We start from the raw sequence: 21,090 nt of genomic DNA on the forward strand, positions 1-21,090 counted from the left end.
CCGATTTAAAAAAACGTATTATTATATCACCGTTACATCCTAAGGACGACTGAGTTCAAATTTCATGAAAATCGGCCCAAAACTGACAGACAAAATGGCCGCCCTTCGTTCTCAAATAGCGTAAAAATATGGTATATCAAGGTTGTGGACCCTATAGAGGTCACAATTTCTATCCAATTTTGTTGAAACTTGAAATGTAAGTTTATAACACAAAGATCTCGGTTCCTTTCAATATTCGTGCATATCGGACCGTAACTTCCTGAATTATGGCCCCTGATTGTACGAAAAATCACGTTTTTAGCTTGTGGACCCTATAGAGGTCATAATTTTTATCCAATTTAAAAAATCGTTTTAATATATCACCGTTACACCCTAAGGACGGCTGAGTTTGAATTTCATGAAAATCGTCCCAAAACTGAAAGACAAAATGGCCGCCCCTCGTTCTCAAATAGCGTAAAAATATGGTACATCAAGGTTGTGGAGCCTATAGAGGTCACAATTTTTATCCGATTTTGTTGAAACTTGAAATTAAAGTTTATAAACCAAAGATCTTGGTTCCTTTCGATATTCGTGCATATCGGACCGTAACTTCCGGAATTATGGACCCTGATTGTACGAAAAATCGCGTTTTTAGCTTGTGGAACCTATAGAGGTCGTAATTTTTATCTGATTTGAAAAACCGTATTTTTATATCACCTTTACACCCTAAGGACGGCTGAGTTCGAATTTCGTGAAAACCGGCCCAAAAATGACAGACAAAATTCTCAAATAGCGTAAAAATATGGTATATCAAGGTTGTGGACCCTAAAGAGGTCACAATTTTTATCCAATTTTGTTGAAACTTGAAATGTAAGTTTATAACCCAAAGATCTTGGTTTCTTTCGAAATTTATGCATATCGGACCGTAACGTCCTGAATTATGGCCCCTGATTGTACGAAAAATGTTGACCCTATAGAGTCATAATTTTTATCCGATTTAACAAAAACGTTCGAATATATCACCATTACACCCTAAGGATAGTTGTGTTCGAATTTCATAAATGTCGGACCAAAACTGACAGACAAAATGGCCGCCCCTCGTACTCATAGTATAAAAAATATGGTATATCAATGTTGTGGACCCTCTAGAGGTCACAATTTTCTTTTGATTTTGATGAAACTTGAAATGTAAGTTAATAACCCAAAGATCTTGGTTCCTTTCGATATTCGGCATATCGGATAGTCACTTCCTGAATTATGGCCCTTGATTGTACGAAAAATCATGTTTTGTCGATTGACGTTGACGAACACGTCTCCCAATCAAATTAAACGTAACACACTAAAGCAAAGATACGCTAAACAGTATATCTTATGCAAGAGCCGATAGTAAAGCAAACATGGATAGAATAAACCAGCAAGCGGCAGTTTTCATCAATCCTTCCTTGAAGTGTCAAATTTCAGCTCAGTGGTTCTGTTGGGGCGATAAGTTCTTCATCTGTGAACATTCTCTCAAAGCATGTCAAGTGTCCATGACTATTTATCATATCACAACCTGCATAGGTATTTGCATTTCAATATCCCCTACAGTTTTTGAAGAGTACATGAAACTAATGATGTTATAACTATTATATATTACAGGGGCGCAGATCGCCAAAAATTAATGGTGGGGACAGTCCATGCACGGGTGATTATTGGTAAAGAGGGGGGTTCGGGGGTGCTCCCCCTGAATTTTTTGAAAACTAGACGCTCTAAAATGCACTCTGTTGGTATTTTCAGCATCATTTTCTGGCAAACAATACTAATCTCTGAGGTAGCAAAGTGTTCGAAGGCTACGTAAAGTCTTTGAGCAAAATGTGTATTCAATTGGATACACAAATGTACAGGCCTACAAATCTTTTAATTTATATAAACTAAAACAAGCCACACACACAGCTAAACATATCAATATTCAATCCCAATTGAAATAAATGTAACATTTATTGGTGATTAAAAATCCGATGGCAAAGGCGAATTTTCCCAGTGAAAATTAAACAATGGTGACCCAAGTGAAATAATAACTTTTCGCTTTTTTTTTAAAAGTTAAATCTAGCTGTTTATATTGTTCCCAAGGCTATTTTAGTGATTCTGAGGAGTTTTTACCAAGAACAAAATAGTTCAGAGAGCAATTTTTTAATCGAAAAAAAAAAACATTCAATAAAGTGTTTAATATATTTAAAACTAAAGAACAGTACACTTATATCCACTCTGCCCTTTTCTTTTCCCTTTGTCTTCTTTCTGGATGGCCCATGAAAGGTTTTAAAAAAAATGTCTTTTCCGATAAATTTCCTAAATTCCTAAACCATCTTCAAAACAGCAAAATTTTTTCACTTACTTGTAATACTAAGTACACGATTCTTGGCTCGGCTTACTGTACTCCAAAAAATAGAGGGTTTGAGTCTTAAATTTTAGATTTAATTGCCTATATTCCACAGAGAGAGATAGAAACCAGTCTTTAAAAATACGTTTATTTAGTATGGCAGCAAATCTAGCAATGAGGGGTCCCCTGAAATACAAACTAAATCCTTTAGTTAGGTGATTTATCATCCAGTATACCAGATAAAAACAAAATCTCAGTTATTCCTTAACCCTTTAATACCCAGCATATCAGATATGCACATATTATTATAAACCCTATGGAATATTTTAATTATTTACTGTTATAATATGAATTATCACTTATTCCCTGTTAAATGAAAATCGGTCACCGGGTGCAGCTGTACAACTTCAAGGACCCTGGCCTCAAGTCCCTGGGACCAACTGTACACTTTCTGAAATGTCAATAAAAGCTCTGGAATGATTTCAATTTAAAAAAATAAACAGTTAGCAAAACATCCGAAATAAGTGTCGGGGACACAATATATCATGTCCCCACCACTAAAAATATTGGTGGGGACGCCTCCCGGTGTCCCCACCGGGATCTGCGCCCATGATATATTACATGAAACTAATGATGTTATAACTTTTATATACAGGAAACTAATGATGTTAAAACTTTTATATATTACAGGAAACTAATGATGTTATAACTTTTATATATTACAGGATTCTAATGATGTTAGAACATTTTATTAGTGTACAATATGTTATGAAATTTGTCAACAATTTGATGATTTAGATCAAAACAAGAAAACAAGAAAATGCATGTTAAAGAAGCAAATGGTGAGGATGGAGATGAATATTGTCAACGAAGAAAAAACTGATGATGATGATGTAGATGAATATTGTCATGTTAAAGAAGAGAAAACTGATGATGTAAATGAATATTGTCATATTAAAGAAGAGAAAACAGATGATATAGATGAATATAGTCATGTTAAAGAAGAGAAAACAGATGATATAGATGAATATAGTCATGTTAAAGAAGAGAAAACTGATGATGTAGATGAATATTGTCATGTTAAAGAAGAGAAAACTGATGATATAGATGAATATAGTCATGTTAAAGAAGAGAAAACTGATGATATAGATGAATATAGTTATGTTAAAGAAGAGAAAGCTGATGATATAGATGAATATAGTCATGTTAAAGCAGAGACAACAGTTGATGTAGATGAATATTGTCATGATAACGAAGAGAAAACTGATGATGTAGATGAATATTGTCATGTTAAAGAAGAGAAAACAGATGATATAGATGAATATAGTTATGTTAAAGCAGAGACAACAGTTGATGTAGATGGATATTGTCATGTTAAAGAAGAGAAAACTGATGATGTAGATGAATATTGTCATGTTAAAGAAGAGAAAACTGATGATGTAGATGAATATTGTCAGGTTAAAGAAGAGAAAACTGATGATGTAGATGAATATTGTCATGTTAAAGAAGAGAAAACTGATGATGTAGATGAATATTGTCATGTTAAAGAAGAGAAAACTGATGATGTAGATGAATATTGTTATGTTAAAGAAGAGAAAACTGATGATATAGATGAATATAGTCATGTTAACGAAGAGAAAACTGATGATGTAGATGAATATTGTCATGTTAACGAAGAGAAAACTGATGATGTAGATGAATATTGTTATGTTAAAGAAGAGAAAACAGATGATGTAGATGAATATTGTCATGTTAAAGAAGAGAAAACTGATGATGTAGATGAATATTGTCATGTTAAAGATGAGAAAACTGATGATGTAGATGAATATTGTCATGTTAACGAAGAGAAAACTGATGATATAGAATGTCGAGTTTATACTGGCGATAAAACATATAAATGTGGTGTTTGTAGTAAATCATTCACTAGAAGCTATGATCTAAAGAGACACACAAGAATTCATACTGGCGAAAAACATTATCAATGTAACAGTTGTAATAAATCATTTACTCAACACAGTTCTCTCAAAAAACATATTCAAATTCATACTGGTGAAAAAAATCATAAATGTGATGTTTGTAAGAAATCATTTACTCAGAGTAGTACTCTACAAAAACACCTTAGAATTCATACTGGCGATAAACCTTATAAATGTGATGTTTGTAGTAGATCATTTGCCTTTTCTAGTTATCTGCAAAGTCATTTGAGAAATTGTTCAGGACGAAAGCCTTATAAATGTGATGTCTGTAGTAAATCATTTGCTCGAGAACAAGATCAACAAAGGCATATGAGAATTCATTCTGGGGTAAAACCTTTTAAATGTGATGTTTGTGGCAGATCATTCACCATTCGTGGAAATATGCAATCTCACTTGAGAAGTCATACCGGTGAAAAACCCTATAGATGTGATGTTTGTAGGAAATCATTTGCTCGGAGATGTCATCTACAGAAACACATGAGAATTCATACAGGTGCAAAACCTTATAAATGTAACGTTTGTTTTAAATCTTTTAATCAGAGTAGTAATCTAAAATCGCACATAAGAATTCATACTGGCGATAAACCTTTTACATGCAATGTTTGTAGTAAATTATTCACAGACAATGGTTGCCTGCAGAGGCACATGAGAATTCACACTGGTGAAAAGCCATATATATGTCATGTCTGTAGTACGTCCTTCACAGAAAGTGGCAACCTACATAGACATATCAGAACTCACACCGGCGAAAAGCCATATAGATGTGATGTTTGTAATACATCATTTACAAAGAGGGATCAGCTACGGAGACACATGGGAATTCATACTGGTGAAAATCCTTACAAATGTGATGTTTGTAGTAAATCATTTACTCGGATTCGTCGCCTACAGAAACACATGAAAATTCATACCGGTGAAAATCCTTACAAATGTGATGTGTGTTGTAAATCATTTTATCACATTCGTCGCCTTCAAACACACATGAAAATTCATAATGGTGAAAAACCATAATAAATCATTTAATCACATCCTCAATTCTCCCGTCAAAAGGCAAAACCTAGTAACTCACTGTTTTCTTATTTTGAGAAAACAAAGGAAAACGTAATGAATGAATGTTAAACCCCAGCTCATCCATTGATTTGACTATTGAGTTACTAGGTTTTGCTGTGGTATACTAGGCAAATGAAGGAAGTTGCTAGGTTGAGTGATGGATGTAACTGCTAACAAAATCACAAGATTGGAATATCTAGTACAACAGGAAGCACATACCCTAGTAACTACAAATTTGGTCCTAACTTAATTTTGATAAAAAAGCGAGTTACTAGGTTTTGCCTTTTGACGGGAGAATTACCCTGTAAACTTTTAAACCTTTTAAGATCATATATACGTTAAAGATGGGTTCCCAGAAAAGTATTTATCGGGTGGTTATTTCCAATAAAAGTATGGCAATTTTGGTATATATGGAAAGTAGAGATATCCAATCTTACTAGAAAAATACTGGATTCCCCGAAAAACATTCATGGAGCGTATACTGGACAAAAATGTAAGGGTTCCCCTAATCGACGGGCTGTTGATTAGGAACTTCTGCACGCGTGATGTCAAAGGTCACAAGCGAACATTGAAGGCTTGATGTGCAAGTTGATAAACTATATGGTGAGTTAGACGTACATTACTTTCTGAGATAAAAATGACGGAAAAAGACGCAGGTAGTGGATAATTTGAGAATTTAATTAGGATTCGATATTTGTAATAAATAGTAAGCGATTAAAGACAACATCGTCTTATGTATGCAATGAATGCTCCTCTGACTCACAAGACGTGACGTAAACATGACCTGGTTTGATCAAATTTTAATAGCAGGGCATTCCTTCGCAATTACAATGTTTGAGAAGGATTTGAAGCATAATAATGACAAATTAATTAGTTTGAATATGTTTTTCGTCCATATATACCATTAAATCACCAAGTTTGTACGCGGGAACCCATCTTTAATGTGTGTTACATAATATTAACCCATTAAGTGCGTAGGTCGTTATATAATGTCCTGGACAACTGACACTCACCGTGTCTAGGGCATAATATAACGCCTTGGAGGTATTTTCCCCAACCTATTCTTAGAACATAGTTCTTCTTCACTTCGTCAAATTAATTACACAATAGGGGGTAGTTAACGTTTTAAAAACGTCACGCTTAACGGGGTAAAGATACATTATGGGAGATTCGATAACGAGTGTGCAGTTCTCAGTATAATAGTTAAAAACTAGATAACATAGAGGCAATTTGCAAAAAAATTTCATTCAAATAGATCCACAACGAACCGAGAACTAAGCAATTGAAATTTCTGCCTAGCCTCGATCATCATTACTAGAGTCAGTATGATAAACAGCATAGTCTTGATTATCCATTTAATCGTTAAATAGTGAAGAAAAGTTATGTAGTATATCGGCTCATAATCCACTAAAGATCGCAGACTAGCGAAGATTATGGTCTGGATAAGTTAATTAAACATACATTATGCAAGAGCAAAATCTGATTATTGCAAGTCTTAATTTAGGCGTCAGATGTTATAGAAATTATAAATTAGATCTTTATTTAAACAACAAGCCCAAAATCAACTCTGTAGACCCACGGATGGCTCGGCTACAGCTCGGATTTAAATAGGATTTCACTCATTGATAAATTCGAATATGGCGCACACCCTGATGAGAATACGTCAGTTAGATCGAGGCTAAATGATAGAGTGTACTTAGCGAGGCCGCTGTAGAGCGTTTCCGCATGCCATTGAAAACTTTACTTGATAATCGAGATATGTAGGTGGAGTTAACGCCTGTCAATCAAACCATCGACCAAGGTGATGGCACATTTCACTACCATTTCTAGGCAAATATTACAACGATGATAACTATGTTCAGAATAAAGTAATTTGACTGAAATTTTCAATATATTCTTCTTTCATCATTTACTTTTGAACTGTTATAGCAAGAATGGCCAACTCTCTATAAAAATCTCCCATAATGTATCTTTAATTATAGTTCACTTGTCTTTACTACATTTGGATCTGGAAGACTTGTTATGTAACTCGTGTTTTGCTTGAAATGAGGGGTCAGCCAATCAAATGGTCTGTCGAATCGAGCGTTTGACCTTTTTTGCGCGGAACTGTGGGTAGACATTACCAGTGATAGAGATCAAAACAAAGCATGGCTGTCGCTAATTGGTTAATCGAATGACTGACGTTATCGGGTCAAATGTCGCTTGCTTGGTACCTGACATCATAGAACGTGAACTCCCACTATAACTTGTTAGATCTACATGTAGTGTAGGCCATCGAAAGTATAAAAAAACGAAACGAAATATAGATCTATATTTTAATTAGATTGTTAATTTGTTTGCTGTGTACGTGATGACATATCACAACTGTAGCCTGTGTTTTAAACCTATAACGGTAAATCTCTTTGATCTTGTAACATAATACATAAATTTACAGGTACATATGGTGAAATCTATCTGGCTCTTGTCCATCATATTTATTTGACCTTAATTTGGCTGAAAAGTGGAAGTCAGTTGTTGTACTGGTAATGATGATTCGTATTAAACATCATTTTGAAGTTGTAATTAAACCCACTCGTTGTTCTGTTCGCATCAAGCATTCTCGTCCAAAAGTCTGTTATGTGTTTTATGCGAAAAGACAAAAATATGACCTAGATCGTTCTTCCCCTGGACGCTTCACCTGTCTTAGGGTATGTTCAATTTTATAAAGTTTGCTAGTTACACATTACATTTTGTCTAAATAATGAATTAGGGAGTTAAGTATGTTTTATACTTCAAATCTATATATCTATGAACTATTTCTTTGTTTTAATTTGGTAGTAATTATTGAATTGAGGATTAATTATTTATTTATTTGTTATTGTGAATATTTTTTTGTTTATTTTCACTGCTTTCATTTTCACTTGAATAAAGGATAAGTTATTTACATGTATTTATTTTTAATTTGGTAGTGATTATTGAATTAAGGATTAATTATTTATTTATTTATTATTTTGAATATTCTTTCGTATATTTTCAGTGCTTTCATTTTCACTTGAATTAAGGATAAATTATTTATTTTTTTATTTGGTAGTAATTAGTGAATATTGTTTTGTATATTTTTAGTGTTTTCATTTTTACTTGAATTAAGGATAAATTATTTATTTGTTATTTTAAATATTTTTTTTTGTATATTTTCCAGTGCTTTCATTTTCATTTGAATTAAGGATGAATAAATTATTTATTTATTATTTTAAATATTTTATTTATTTTCAGGGCTTTTTATTTTTATTTGAATTTAATACTTCGGTGCAATAAACTGTATTCTTGGGATAAGTGTTTCTGGTATTCTTTCCTGCGACCCGAGACTGAGGAGATTTCTTGCGTCCCTCTGGCCCTGCTACATTTACGTAGAATTAATATGGCGGCTATGAATACAAAGTGTTTAAGCTGTTAAATGTCTTTTAAATACATAAGACGCTGGCTAGCTAGCCTGGTGATCAGGTGTTCGATCCCTGCATTGGCCGAGAAAGTTCATCCAGATTTTCTGGCATGGTTTCCTCTTGTCAGTGATGCATGACAAGGATAGCTGTATAGTCGTTCGGATGGGACAAAAAAACAAGGTCATGTGTACACATTGGCAGTTCAAATTTGATATAAGAGTAGGCCGTAGCGCCGCTGCCCGAGCAAAATTTCCCTAACAGCACACTGTACGACGTATGCCCATCTTCATTAGTCCAGTTTAGGAACAGAACAGTAGGACGTTAAACCCCATTTCATTTCGTCTTATAAATACACTACTTCCTACCTGTTTGGGGGGTTGGATGGCCAAATGGTTAGCATGTGTGCGCTGTATCATAAGGTCTGTCATTGAGTCAGCTGGCATGGTTTCGAATCCCCGGTTGTACGTGACCAGGAGTAGGGTCGCCTGTCCAACCTTGTGGGTTTTCTCCGGGTCCTCCCACTGCTAAAGACCCCTATGCGCAAGCGAATTATTGAAATAAAATTAAACCATGTTAGTCCCAAAATGACCTAGAGTGGATGTTGAACCTGATTGCTACCGTAACTGTAGAGTTGAAAAACATTCGTCTTATATACCGCTTCGACTAAAATATGGATGTAGGTTGGAAAAGCAGTAAACTATGACTTATACCCCGTAAAGTTACAGTAATATATTTCAACTGCCCTAATGACAATATTCTGACCTATTTTTTCGTGCTGACCTTCCCTTGTTCCAACCAGATGTAGCAATAAAAACCAATCACACTCAATGTATCTATTTGATGATTACATCGTTTAAATTACAACACAGACGGCTACAGCATGTATCATATAATATTGTACTACTATACAGAGATGGCTACATCATAATAACTTTACCATTACACAGATGGCTACACCATATAATATTGTACAGATGACTACACCATGTAGGGGGGTTGGATGGCTGAATGGTTAGCGTGCGCACGCTTTATCATAAAGTCTGTCATTGAGTCGACTGGCATGGTTTCGAATCCCCGGTTGTACGTGACAAAGAGTAGGGTCGCATGTCCAACCTCGTGGGTTTTCTCCGGTTTCCTCCCACTGCTAAAGACGCCTATGCGCAAGCAAATTATTGAAATAAAATTAAACCATATGTTAGTCCCGAAATGACTTAGTTTGTGTCGAGTGGACGTTAAACCCCATTTCTCTCTCTCTCCAACATATATCATATAATATTGTATCACATCACCATACCAGAGACAGTCAAATTCAAACTACATGTACATACATACAATCATAAAACTTGAGATTTTATAAAAGTTTTAATTTTTACTATTTACAGCATGATTTCTGGTGTGACTAAAGACAACCGTTCTAACTGCACCGTAAATTTATCACGGTTTTTCACTTGGATGCACTGACATGTGACTTTTCAACAAACTACTCCTTGTGAATGATTTACAACAAACATCACATTTATTGTTTTTCACCAGAATCAGTTCTTCTGTGTTGCTGGAGACCAATACTATCAGTGAAAGATTTACGATTTTTCACCAGTATGAATTCTGATATGTTTCTTAAGATGACCTCTGTTAGTAAATGATTTACTACAAACATCACACATAAAGGGTTTTTCACCAGTATGAATTCGTATATGTCTCTGTAGATCACTACTGCTATTAAATGATTTACTACAAACATCACATGTAAATGGCCTTTGTCCAGTATGAATTCTGATATGTCGGTGTAGATCGCTACGGGTAGTAAATGATTTACGACAAGCATCACACGTAAAGGGTTTTTCACCAGTATGAATTCTCATATGTGTTTCTAGTTTACTGCTGCTTGTAAATGATTTACTACAAACACCACATTCAAAGGGCTTTTCTTCAGTGTGAATTCTGATATGTTTTTGTAGATCGCTACGGGTAGTAAATGATTTACTACAAACATCACAATTAAATAGCTTTCCTCCTGTATGATTTCTCATGTGAATTAGAAAGTAATTTTTGTCAATAAATGATTTACTACAAACATCACACTTTTTAAACTCTTGTGAATTGTGTATTTCTTTTTCATTATTCTGGCCAAAACTCTTCTCCCAATGTTTACCATGTTGTAAAACAGATTCCTCTTCTTTAACATGTTTTTCACAGTGTTTTTCTAAATCAGTTTCTAAATTATATTCTTTATCACACAAATTACACTGATAGCATGTTTCAATGTTTTCGGTTTTCTCTTCTTTAACATGACAATATTCATCTACATCATCAGTTTTCTCTTCTTTAACATGACAATATTCATCTACATCATCAGTTTTCTCTTCTTTAACATGACAATATTCATCTACATCATCAGATTTCTCTTCTTTAACATGCACTTTGTAGTGGTTTTCTAAACTACAAAAACTTTGAAAAATTTCATCACATATTGTACACTGATGAAAAGTTATAACATCATCAGTTTCCTGTAATATATAAAAGTTATAACTTCATTAGTTTCCTGTAATATATAAAAGTTATAAAATCTTTAGCTTTCTGTAATATATGAAAGTTATTACATCATTAGTTTCCTGTAATTTTTAGGCCTTTGTGTACTATTGTACGTGGCCATTTGCACTAAATAGGCAATACTTGTTTATCCAGATATAGGCTACTTCGATCATTTAACTTTTTTCTTAATAATTCAAAAAAATTGTTTTAGAATTTAAGTAGCAAACGGTTAATTTTTAAACTTAATTCATTCGCCCCATGTCATCCCTCACAGTGATAAGGTTGATAAGTTTGGGTCCAATAATTCAACTCACCATTACGATGTCATCACCGTTAATCGTTGATGTTTACATCCGAGTTTTATAGATCATACAAGTTGATATAACGTATCAATAAACGACCACTCATGTGGTAAACAGACGGTGTATATCGCATGAAGTGAGATCGCGTAAAGAAAACTGCCTTACTTCACTATCCCATGTTCATTTCCGGAACAACTTTGGGATAGTTGTATAATGAAGTAAGCTGTGGATCTATCCAACACGAATAACTCGTAATGTTAGACACTTGACAGCATAGGACTATTACGTGCACATATTTATATTTGCTAACTTATTCCTTATACCCTAAAGATGATCCCAATTGTTTTTGGTGCATGACCGACCCCCAGGGACAGAGCCGCAACTATTTTTTGTATTTTTCTGTTTGTCATCTACAAGCCCCATTTCTTAACGGAATATCTTGAAACTTTGCATACTTATTCCTTATACACTAAGGATCAACCTTCTGGGAGATAAAGAGCTGGCAGACCTCACTATAATAGTTAAAAACTAGATAATGTAAAGGGAATTTGCTGAAAATTTCTGTCGAATTGATCCACCCTGAACCAAGATTTTAGCTATTGAATTTTCGGCCTAGCCTCAATCATCATTACAAAAGTTGTTACGATAAAAAAAAACATCGTCTTGATTATCCATTTCATGATTAAATCATGAATGAAAGTTGAGCAGCAAAATGAATCCTAATCCAGTAAATATCGCAGGCTAGCGTTGACATCAAGAGTTGATTATGGTCTGGATTAGTTAATGTCTAATTAATAATTTAGATAACATTTCAGGCCTAAAGAAAGACCTACAATAGACAGATTTAGCTCTTGCATAATGTATGTTTAAAGTAGCTAAGTCTCTAACACTAATACGTGTACTTCCATTAATTGATGGTGTTGAAAATCTTTCATACTTATTCCTTATACCCTAAGGATGACCTCTGTTATATTTGTTGCATGCCCGACTACCAGAGACAGTAACGCCCAATCGTTTAGTTTATCGTATAGATGTCGCAATTCTGAATGGATCATCTTGGAACTTGGCATTTATATTCCTTATACCCTAAGAACGACAACTATTGATTTGGGTCCCGACCCCCCGGAGCAGAGCCACACCCAAATTTTGTGGTTTTTTTTGTCTATCTGGAATCTGAATAGATCATCTTGAAACTTTGCATATTTATTCCTTATATATGTGTAATGTGTAGGCCTACCATAACGATAGCAACTATTTAATTTTGCATGCCCTGGCCTCCAGAGCAGTGTCACATCCACATTTTTGTTAATATTTAGTCTGTAAATATGGCAAAACAAACCCAATGCCTAGCTTTCTTTACCATTGTCATATTAGATTCAAAGCAGTCATTTCATATTTCATTCTCTTCATTTTAAAGGAGCTATGCCTTATTTTAAAAAAATGTGTGGAATGCTCTAAGCAGATATAAACGACTGTCGTTCAATTTGAACTGTTCACTTATTTTACCAAACATAACTGATTAGAAATTACAATATTTTTTTTTAAAAATTGAATAGAAATCACTTTACATACATTCATATTACATTAATAAATGCTTTTAGAACCATTTTTGTCTATTTCCAGGTCCCAAAAATTAGAACCATATGCCCTTTAAAAAATACCATATCAATCAAAGCAGGAATGTAGACGTATATTGCTGTGGTAGCGTTGCTCTTGGTTTTTATTATCTTAGCGCACATACAGGGTCCTTTCCTGTGGAAGGAAACTGGTGCATTCGTGCGGTTGGATAGGTACACCTGTGTGTATGATTTTTAAGGTATATCTGGAACCGTTAAAGGGCTAGTCCATTTAACCAAAGTTGTTCAGTAACAAATGGCCTAATTCTTGGTAACAATGGTCCAGTGCCGTAACTAGCTCAGAGCAACAAGGGGGGGGGGGGTGGAGAGAGAGAAATGGGGTTAAACATCCACTCGACACAAACTAGGTCATTTTGGGACTAACACTTAGTTCAATTTTACTTCAATATTTCGCTGGGAATCAAAACCACGCCAGCTGAATCAATGACAGACCTTATGATACAGCGCGAACATGCTAACCATTCAGCCATTCTTCCCCCCCAGGGGTGCTGTAAAATTGGCAGATAATGTACATGTATATCTATGGTTGACAATTTTTCACCGGAGGGGGTGGGGGGCAAAGATATGTTCTAATATGTGGTAACTATGGCCTAATACGTGGTAACTATGGTCTTATTCGGTAACTATGAAGTTTGATTTATTATTGTCAGTGGTGTGTGATAGTGAAACTTTACAAAATTACAATTTTGGAGGGAAAATTCAAAATGACGGCACTCTCCCAATTTTGGTAGGGCAAGTCTGAAAGATCATATATGGTCTTACTGGCAACACAGGATACATGTACATAGCCAGCATGGACTACTCGAAAAAGTTAAAACACCCTAAGCTACATGGCTCCCTATTGTTAATCAGGATTCCCTATTGTAGTAGTCCATGTTTATACAGCATGGGTTCCACATCGGCCGTATATGCCGGTCAAGACAGAGGGCTATGGAAAATGACCAAAACTTGAACTGATCCATCGGTCATTTTGCATCCTGGAAAAATAGTCTATTTTTCAAAACCCAATTTTCAAACATGGGTATGATCGACCTCCGCTATGTAAGTATAAAATTGTAAAGCCAGGACTGAAATCCACACGTATATAAGCCATGATCAACCTCCACTATGTAACTATAAAATTGTAAAGACTGTACTGAAATACACATCTATAGATTTACTTCACTGCAACGTTTCAACAAGATTTCACAAGTCATTTAGTCCATGTCTGATCAGATTTACTTTATAATGAGTGCATTGGCCAGAGGCAATGGAAGAAAAGAAACCAGAAATTGTTGATCTCTCTCGAATCCAATAAGATTTTCAAACAGGGTATAGGGGATGCCTGTGCCTTCACTTCTGAAAAAGTGCTCTTGAAAGTGTTCAAGGAAATGCCTGTATCAGTATCACAAAATCATTAGTTGAATCACTTGTCCTATCAAAATTTGACTACTACATGTATAACACAAGTCATATCTGACTACCAGCAGGTGTTACATATCTGACTACCAGCAGGTGTTACACAAGTCATATCTGACTACCAGCAGGTGTTACACAAGTCATATCTGACTACCAGCAGGTGTTACACAAGCCATATCTGACTACCAGCAGGTGTTACACAAGCCACACTGTATAAGCTCCAAAAAGAAAAAAATATTATGATTATTATTATTGCCCTTGTATATACTCCTTAAATTACAGTAATATATTTCAAATGCCTCAATGACAATATTGTTTTCTCTTTTCCTGCTGACCTTCCCTTGTTCCAACCAGATGTAGGAATAAGCAGCGGCTGCCAGACAGGATACGCCCACATTTTGCAAGAGATGGATAGAGAACAAGCTAAAAACAAACGGGATTTTTTGTACAATCAGGGGCAATAATCCAGAAAGTTATGGTCTGAAATGCGCAATTATCAAACGGGACTGAGATCTTTGGGATATAAAGATATGATTTAAGTGTCATCAGATTCGGACAAAAATTGTGACCTCTAGAGGGTTGACAACCTTCAAATTGCATACTTTTACACACAATTTGCATACAAAGAGCGGCCATTTTGTTGGGCAGTTTCATTTTGATATTCCCGAAATTCAAATTTAACCTTCATTACGGTGGAATGGTGAAATTTTAAACGGTTTTTAAAATCGGGAAAAAAAATTGTGACCTCTAGAGAATCCGCAAGCTAATAATGCTATTTTTCGAACAAGCAGGGGCCATAATCCAGGAAGTTAAGTTCGGGCAACCGCGATTATCAAAAGGATCCATGATCTTAGTGTGTAATGGTGATATATTCACACATTTTTTTTAAATCAGTTAAAAATTGTGACCTCTACAAGGACCTCAAGCTAAAAACGCGATTTTTCGTACAATCAAGGGCCATAATTCAGGAAGTTACTATCCGATATGCCGAATATCGAAAGGAACCAAGATCTTTGGGTTATTAACTTACATTTCAAGTTTCATCAAAATCAAAAGAAAATAGTGACCTCTAGAGAGTCCACAACATTGATATACCATATTTTTTACACTATTTGAGTACGAGGGGCGGCCATTTTGTCTGCCAGTTTTGGTTCGATATTTACGACATTCGTACTCAACTATCCTTAGGGTGTAATGGTGATATATTCGAACGTTTTCTTAAATCAGATAAAAATTATGACCTCTATAGGGTCCACAAGCTAAAAACGCGATGTTTTGTACAATCAGGGGCCATAATTCAGGAAGTTACGGTCAGTTTTGGACCCATTTTCACGAAATTCAAACTCAGCCGTCCTTATGGTGTAACAGTGATATAATAAAACGTTTTTTTAAATCAGATAAAAATTATTACCTCTATAGGGTCCACAAGCTAAAAATGCGATTTTTCGTACAATCAGCAGCCATAATTCAGGAAGTTATGGTCCGATATGCGCGAATATCAAAAGGAACCGAGATCTGTGGGTTTTAAACATACATTTCAAGTTTAAACCAAATCGAATAAAAATTGTGACCTCTATAGTGTTCACAAGCTAAAAACATGATTTTTCGTACAATCAAGGGCCATAATCCATGAAGTTAACAGTCTGATACATGCCAATATCAAAAGTAACCGAGATCTTGGGGTGACAAACTTATATTTCAAGTTTCATCGGATAAAAATTGTGACCTGTAGAGTGTTAACAAACAATTGTGGATAGACGGCCGGACAGGGGCGATGAAAACATAAAAATGTGGGCGTATAAAAACCAAGCATGCTCAATGTATCTAATTGATGATTACAACATTACATTGCCTGAATTACAAAACAGAGATAGCTACATCATGTATCACATAATATTGTACCACATTGACTACTATACAGACAGCCAAATTCAAACTACATACATACAATCATAAAACTTGAGAATTTATAAAAGTTTTATTCTACTATTTACAGTGTGATTTCTGGTGTGACTAAAGACAACCGTTCTAACTACACCGTAAATTTTTCACTTGGGTGCACTGACATGTGTACTATCAGTGAAAGATTTACGACAAACATCAGATTTTAAAGGTTTTTCACCAGTATGAATTCTGATATGTTTCTTAAGATTGCAACTGTTAGTAAATGATTTACTACAAACATCACATGTAAATGGCCTTTGTCCAGTGTGAATTCTGATATGTCGCTGTAGATCACTACTGCTATTAAATGATTTACTACAAACATCACATGTAAATGGCCTTTGTCCAGTGTGAATTCTGATATGTCTGTGTAGATCGCTACGGGTAGTAAATGATTTACGACAAACATCACACATAAAGGGTTTTTCTCTAGTATGAATTTTTATATGTCTTTGTAGTTTACTACTGTATGTGAATGATTTACTACAAACATCGCATTTATAAGGTTTTTCACCAGTATGAATTCTGATATGTCTCTGTAGAGTACTACTGTTGGTAAATGATTTATGACAAACATTGCATGTAAAGGGTTTTTCACCAGTATGAATTTTTATATGTCTCTGTAGACTACTACTCTGTGAAAATGATTTACCACAAACATCACATTTATAAGGTTTTGCACCTGTATGAATTCTCAAATGAATTTGAAGGTAATATTTGTTAGTAAATGATTTGCTACAAACATCACACTTCTTAAACTCTTGTGAATTGTGTATTTCTTTTTCATTATCCTGGTTAAAACTTTCCTCACAATGTTCACCATGTTGTAAAACAGATTCCTCTTCTTTAACATGTTTTTCACAGTGTTTTTCTAAATCAGTTTCTAATTTAAATTCCTCATCACACAAATTACACTGATAAACAGTTTCAATATCATCAGCTTTCTCTTCTTGAACATGACAATATTCATCTACGTCATCAGTTTTCTCTTCTTTAACATGACAATATTCATCTACATCATCTGTTATCTCTTCTTTAACATGACAATATTCATCTATGTCATCAGTTGTGTCTTCTTTAACATGACTATATTCATCTACATCATCAGCTCTTTCTTCTTTAACATGACAATATTCATCTACATCATCAGTTTCCTCTTCTTTAACATGACAATATCCATCTACATCATCAGTTTTCTCTTCTTTAACATGACAATATTCATCTACATCAAATGTTATCTCTTCTTTAACATGACAATATTCATCTACGTCATCAGTTGTGTCTTCTTTAACATGACTATATTCATCTACATCATCAGTTTTCTCTTCTTTAACATGACAATATTCATCTACATCATCAGTTTTCTCATCTTTAACATGACGATATTCATCTACGTCCACAGTTTTCTCTTCTTTAACATGACAATATTCATCTACGTCATCAGTTGTGTCTTCTTTAACATGACGATATTCATCTACGTCCACAGTTTTCTCTTCTTTAACATGACAATATTCATCTACGGCATCAGTTGTGTCTTCTTTAACATGACCATATTCATCTAGATCATCAGATTTCTCTTCTTTAACATGCACTTTGTAGTGGTTTTCTAAACTACAAAAACTTTGAAAAATTTCATCACATATTGTACACTGATGAAAAGTTATAACATCATTAGTCTCCTGTAATATATAAAAGTTTTAACATCATTAGTCTCCTGTAATATATAAAAGTTTTAACATCATTAGTCTCCTGTAATATATAAAAGTTACAACATCATTAGTTTCCTGTAATATATAAAAGTTATAACATCATTAGTCTCCTGTAATATATAAAAGTTATAACATCATTAGTTTCCTGTAATATATAAAGTTATAATATCATTAGTTTCCTGTAATATATAAAAGTTATTACATCATTAGTCTCCTGTAATATATAAAAGCTATATCATCATTAGTCTCCTGTAATATATAAAAGTTATAACATCATTAGTTTCTTGTAATATATAAAAGTTATAACATCATTAGTCTCCTGTAATATATAAAAGTTATTACATCATTAGTTTCTTGTAATTTTTACGCCTTTGTGTACTATCCAGATTTGTTTATCCAGATATAGGCTACTTCCAACATTTAACTTTTTCCTCAATAATTTGGTTTTCTCCGCCGCAATCTTCAACATTGCCCGGAATCATGCCACAAAACAGCCTATCTGGCCCTTGTATGCTCAACCGTGGAGTACAGCTAAACAGTATGGGATACCCACCTGCAGAGGGACAAGCAGCACATTTCATATCAGGAGACTACACAAGCAAAGACCTGGGATGCATCACACAGATGCTAAAAAACCTGGATCTACCATCCTTACAGAATAGAAATGAAATGAAATGTGGTTTAACATCCTACTGCTCTGCTCCTAACCTGGGTTAATGAAGACGGGCATCCGCCATACAGTGTGCTATGAGGGAAATTTTGCTCGGACAGCGGTACTACAGCCTACTCTTATATCGAATTCCAACTGCCAAGGGATCTTTTATGTGCACGCCAATGTGTACATGGGACGTCAGTTTTCCGTCCCATCCGAACGACTAGACAGCTGTCCTGTCAGGCCCTCCGTCATGTATCACTCACAAGGGGAAACCACGCCGGAAACTTACAGAATAGAAGAAAAACAAACCGCTTAATACTTTTCTACAAGGTGGTTCAGGTGCTGGTGTCAGAACTACCATTTCATGACTACTTACCCCAAATTCGCGCAAACAAATGCAGAGTTGCGGTTAAAAAGTTTTCAGACTTTCACAGTGATAATATACTAGAATCACAAACTACAAATAACTCGAAGTGTTTCAAAACATTAGACTGTAAAAATAAACTGTATAAAAACTCGTTCTTCCCCAAAATGTTAATAGATTGGAACCACCTGGACGATAGTGTTGTGCATGCTAAGACAATAGGCTGTTTTTGCACAGCCCTCAATCAGTGGAATTAGTGTGACCACACTCTCTCTCCCATTGATTATACCGAAAGGTCCTCAACGTATCTATTCAGATCCAGAATTTAAAAATTGTTTTAGAATTTAATTCGCAAAGGAAGTGGATATTTAACCGTATTTACGGCAAAGTATCTACTTCCGCTATTTTACTGTACATAGTTTCTGATTGGCTAATTTGTATGATGATGTCATACCTTATTCAAAATGGCGGAAAGTACAGATGTTCTGAAAATAGGAGATAAATTTGAACCCTAACCCATTTTTCTAATCCATCAAAATGGGAAATTAAATTAAATTAATTACAATAGTGTGTTCTTAATTTATTTTCAAATTTTGGGATTAATACTGATTTTTAAGATAGCCGTATACGGTTAAATTCATCTCATGTACTGTCAAATAATCCAGGAACTGACACTTGATGACGTCACTATATTCCGGCCAATCAGAAACGATATACGGTAAAATATCCACTCCGATTCGCAAAAGGTTAAAAAGTTAATTTTGAAACTTAATTCATTCGCCCTATGTCATCCCTCCCAGTGATAGTAGTAGACAGGCGAATATTTAAGGTTAATAAGTTTGGGTCCAATAATTCAACTCACCATTACGATGTCACCATCATTAATTGTTGATGTTTACATCTGACCTCTATAGATCATACAAGTTGATATAACGTATCAATATAAGACTAGTCGTGTGGTAAAGAGACGGTTTATATCGTATGAAGTGAGATCGCACAAAGAAAACCGAACTGCCTTTCTTTACTATACCATGTTCATTTCCGGAACAACTTTGGGATAGTTGTATAATGAAGTAAGCTGTGGATCTATCCAACACGAATAACTCGTAATGTTAGACACTTGACAGCATAGGACTATTACGTGCACATATTTATATTTGCATACTTATTCCTTATACCCTAAACATGATCCCAATTGTTTTTGGTGCATGACCGACCCCCGGGGACAGAGCCGCAATTATTTTTTGTATTTTTCTGTTTGTCATCTACAAGCCCCATTTCTTAACGGAATATCTTGAAACTTTGCATACTTATTCCTTATACACTAAGGATCATCCTTATGGGAGATTATATAAAGAGCTGGCAGGCCTCAGTATAATTGTTAAAAACTAGATAATGTAAAGGGAATTTGCTGAAAATTTCAGTCATAATGATCCAACCCGATTTTAGCGATTGAATTTTCGGTGTAGCCTCAATCATCATTACTAAAGGGGATCATTGGGTTACGGACATTACTCCTAAAAGCAAAAACGGCCAAAACATATTTGGTCATAACGGCCAAAGTTGGTCATAACGCCCAAAACTTGGTCATAACGGCCATAACGGCCAAACATTATTTGGTCATAACGGCCAAATTTTCTCCTACCTGCCCTTCATAGCCAAGTTTACAGAGTTTTAGATTTAAAAAAAATAATTAAAATTTTGTTAATGTTTGTCAAAACATCCTTTATAACTTTTTCAATCTTGCAATTTATAAAGTTTTAAAGTTC

General features: G+C 34.6%; 3 protein-coding genes across 3 annotated transcripts; 1 reads left to right on the plus strand and 2 right to left on the minus strand.

Annotated features, from left to right (window-relative positions):
* Positions 1-4,035: 4,035 nt before the first annotated feature.
* Positions 4,036-5,853, plus strand: LOC126817276 (zinc finger protein 271; the record flags this gene model as incomplete). Its single annotated transcript, XM_050544136.2, has 1 exon — positions 4,036-5,853. A coding segment is annotated over one exon (1,287 nt), but the record flags the coding sequence as incomplete, so codon positions are not given.
* A 4,317-nt stretch (positions 5,854-10,170) lies between these two features.
* LOC130010361 (gastrula zinc finger protein XlCGF7.1-like) lies at positions 10,171-12,873 on the minus strand. The gene is made up of 2 exons (XM_050544650.2): positions 11,627-12,873; positions 10,171-11,287 (listed from the first exon to the last, which is right to left on the minus strand). The coding sequence occupies exons 1-2, from the start codon at positions 11,627-11,629 to the stop codon at positions 10,361-10,363; spliced, it is 930 nt and encodes a 309-aa protein (XP_050400607.1). The 5' UTR covers positions 11,630-12,873; the 3' UTR covers positions 10,171-10,360.
* A 3,399-nt stretch (positions 12,874-16,272) lies between these two features.
* Positions 16,273-20,340, minus strand: LOC130012181 (zinc finger protein 62-like). Its single transcript, XM_056099592.1, has 2 exons — positions 20,184-20,340; positions 16,273-18,272 (listed from the first exon to the last, which is right to left on the minus strand). The coding sequence occupies exons 1-2, from the start codon at positions 20,184-20,186 to the stop codon at positions 16,698-16,700; spliced, it is 1,578 nt and encodes a 525-aa protein (XP_055955567.1). The 5' UTR covers positions 20,187-20,340; the 3' UTR covers positions 16,273-16,697.
* Between the last annotated feature and the right edge of the window lie 750 nt (positions 20,341-21,090).

The sequence above is a fragment of the Patella vulgata genome, chromosome 1 (assembly GCF_932274485.2).
Source record: "Patella vulgata chromosome 1, xgPatVulg1.2, whole genome shotgun sequence".
Lineage (NCBI taxonomy): Eukaryota > Metazoa > Mollusca > Gastropoda > Patellidae > Patella > Patella vulgata.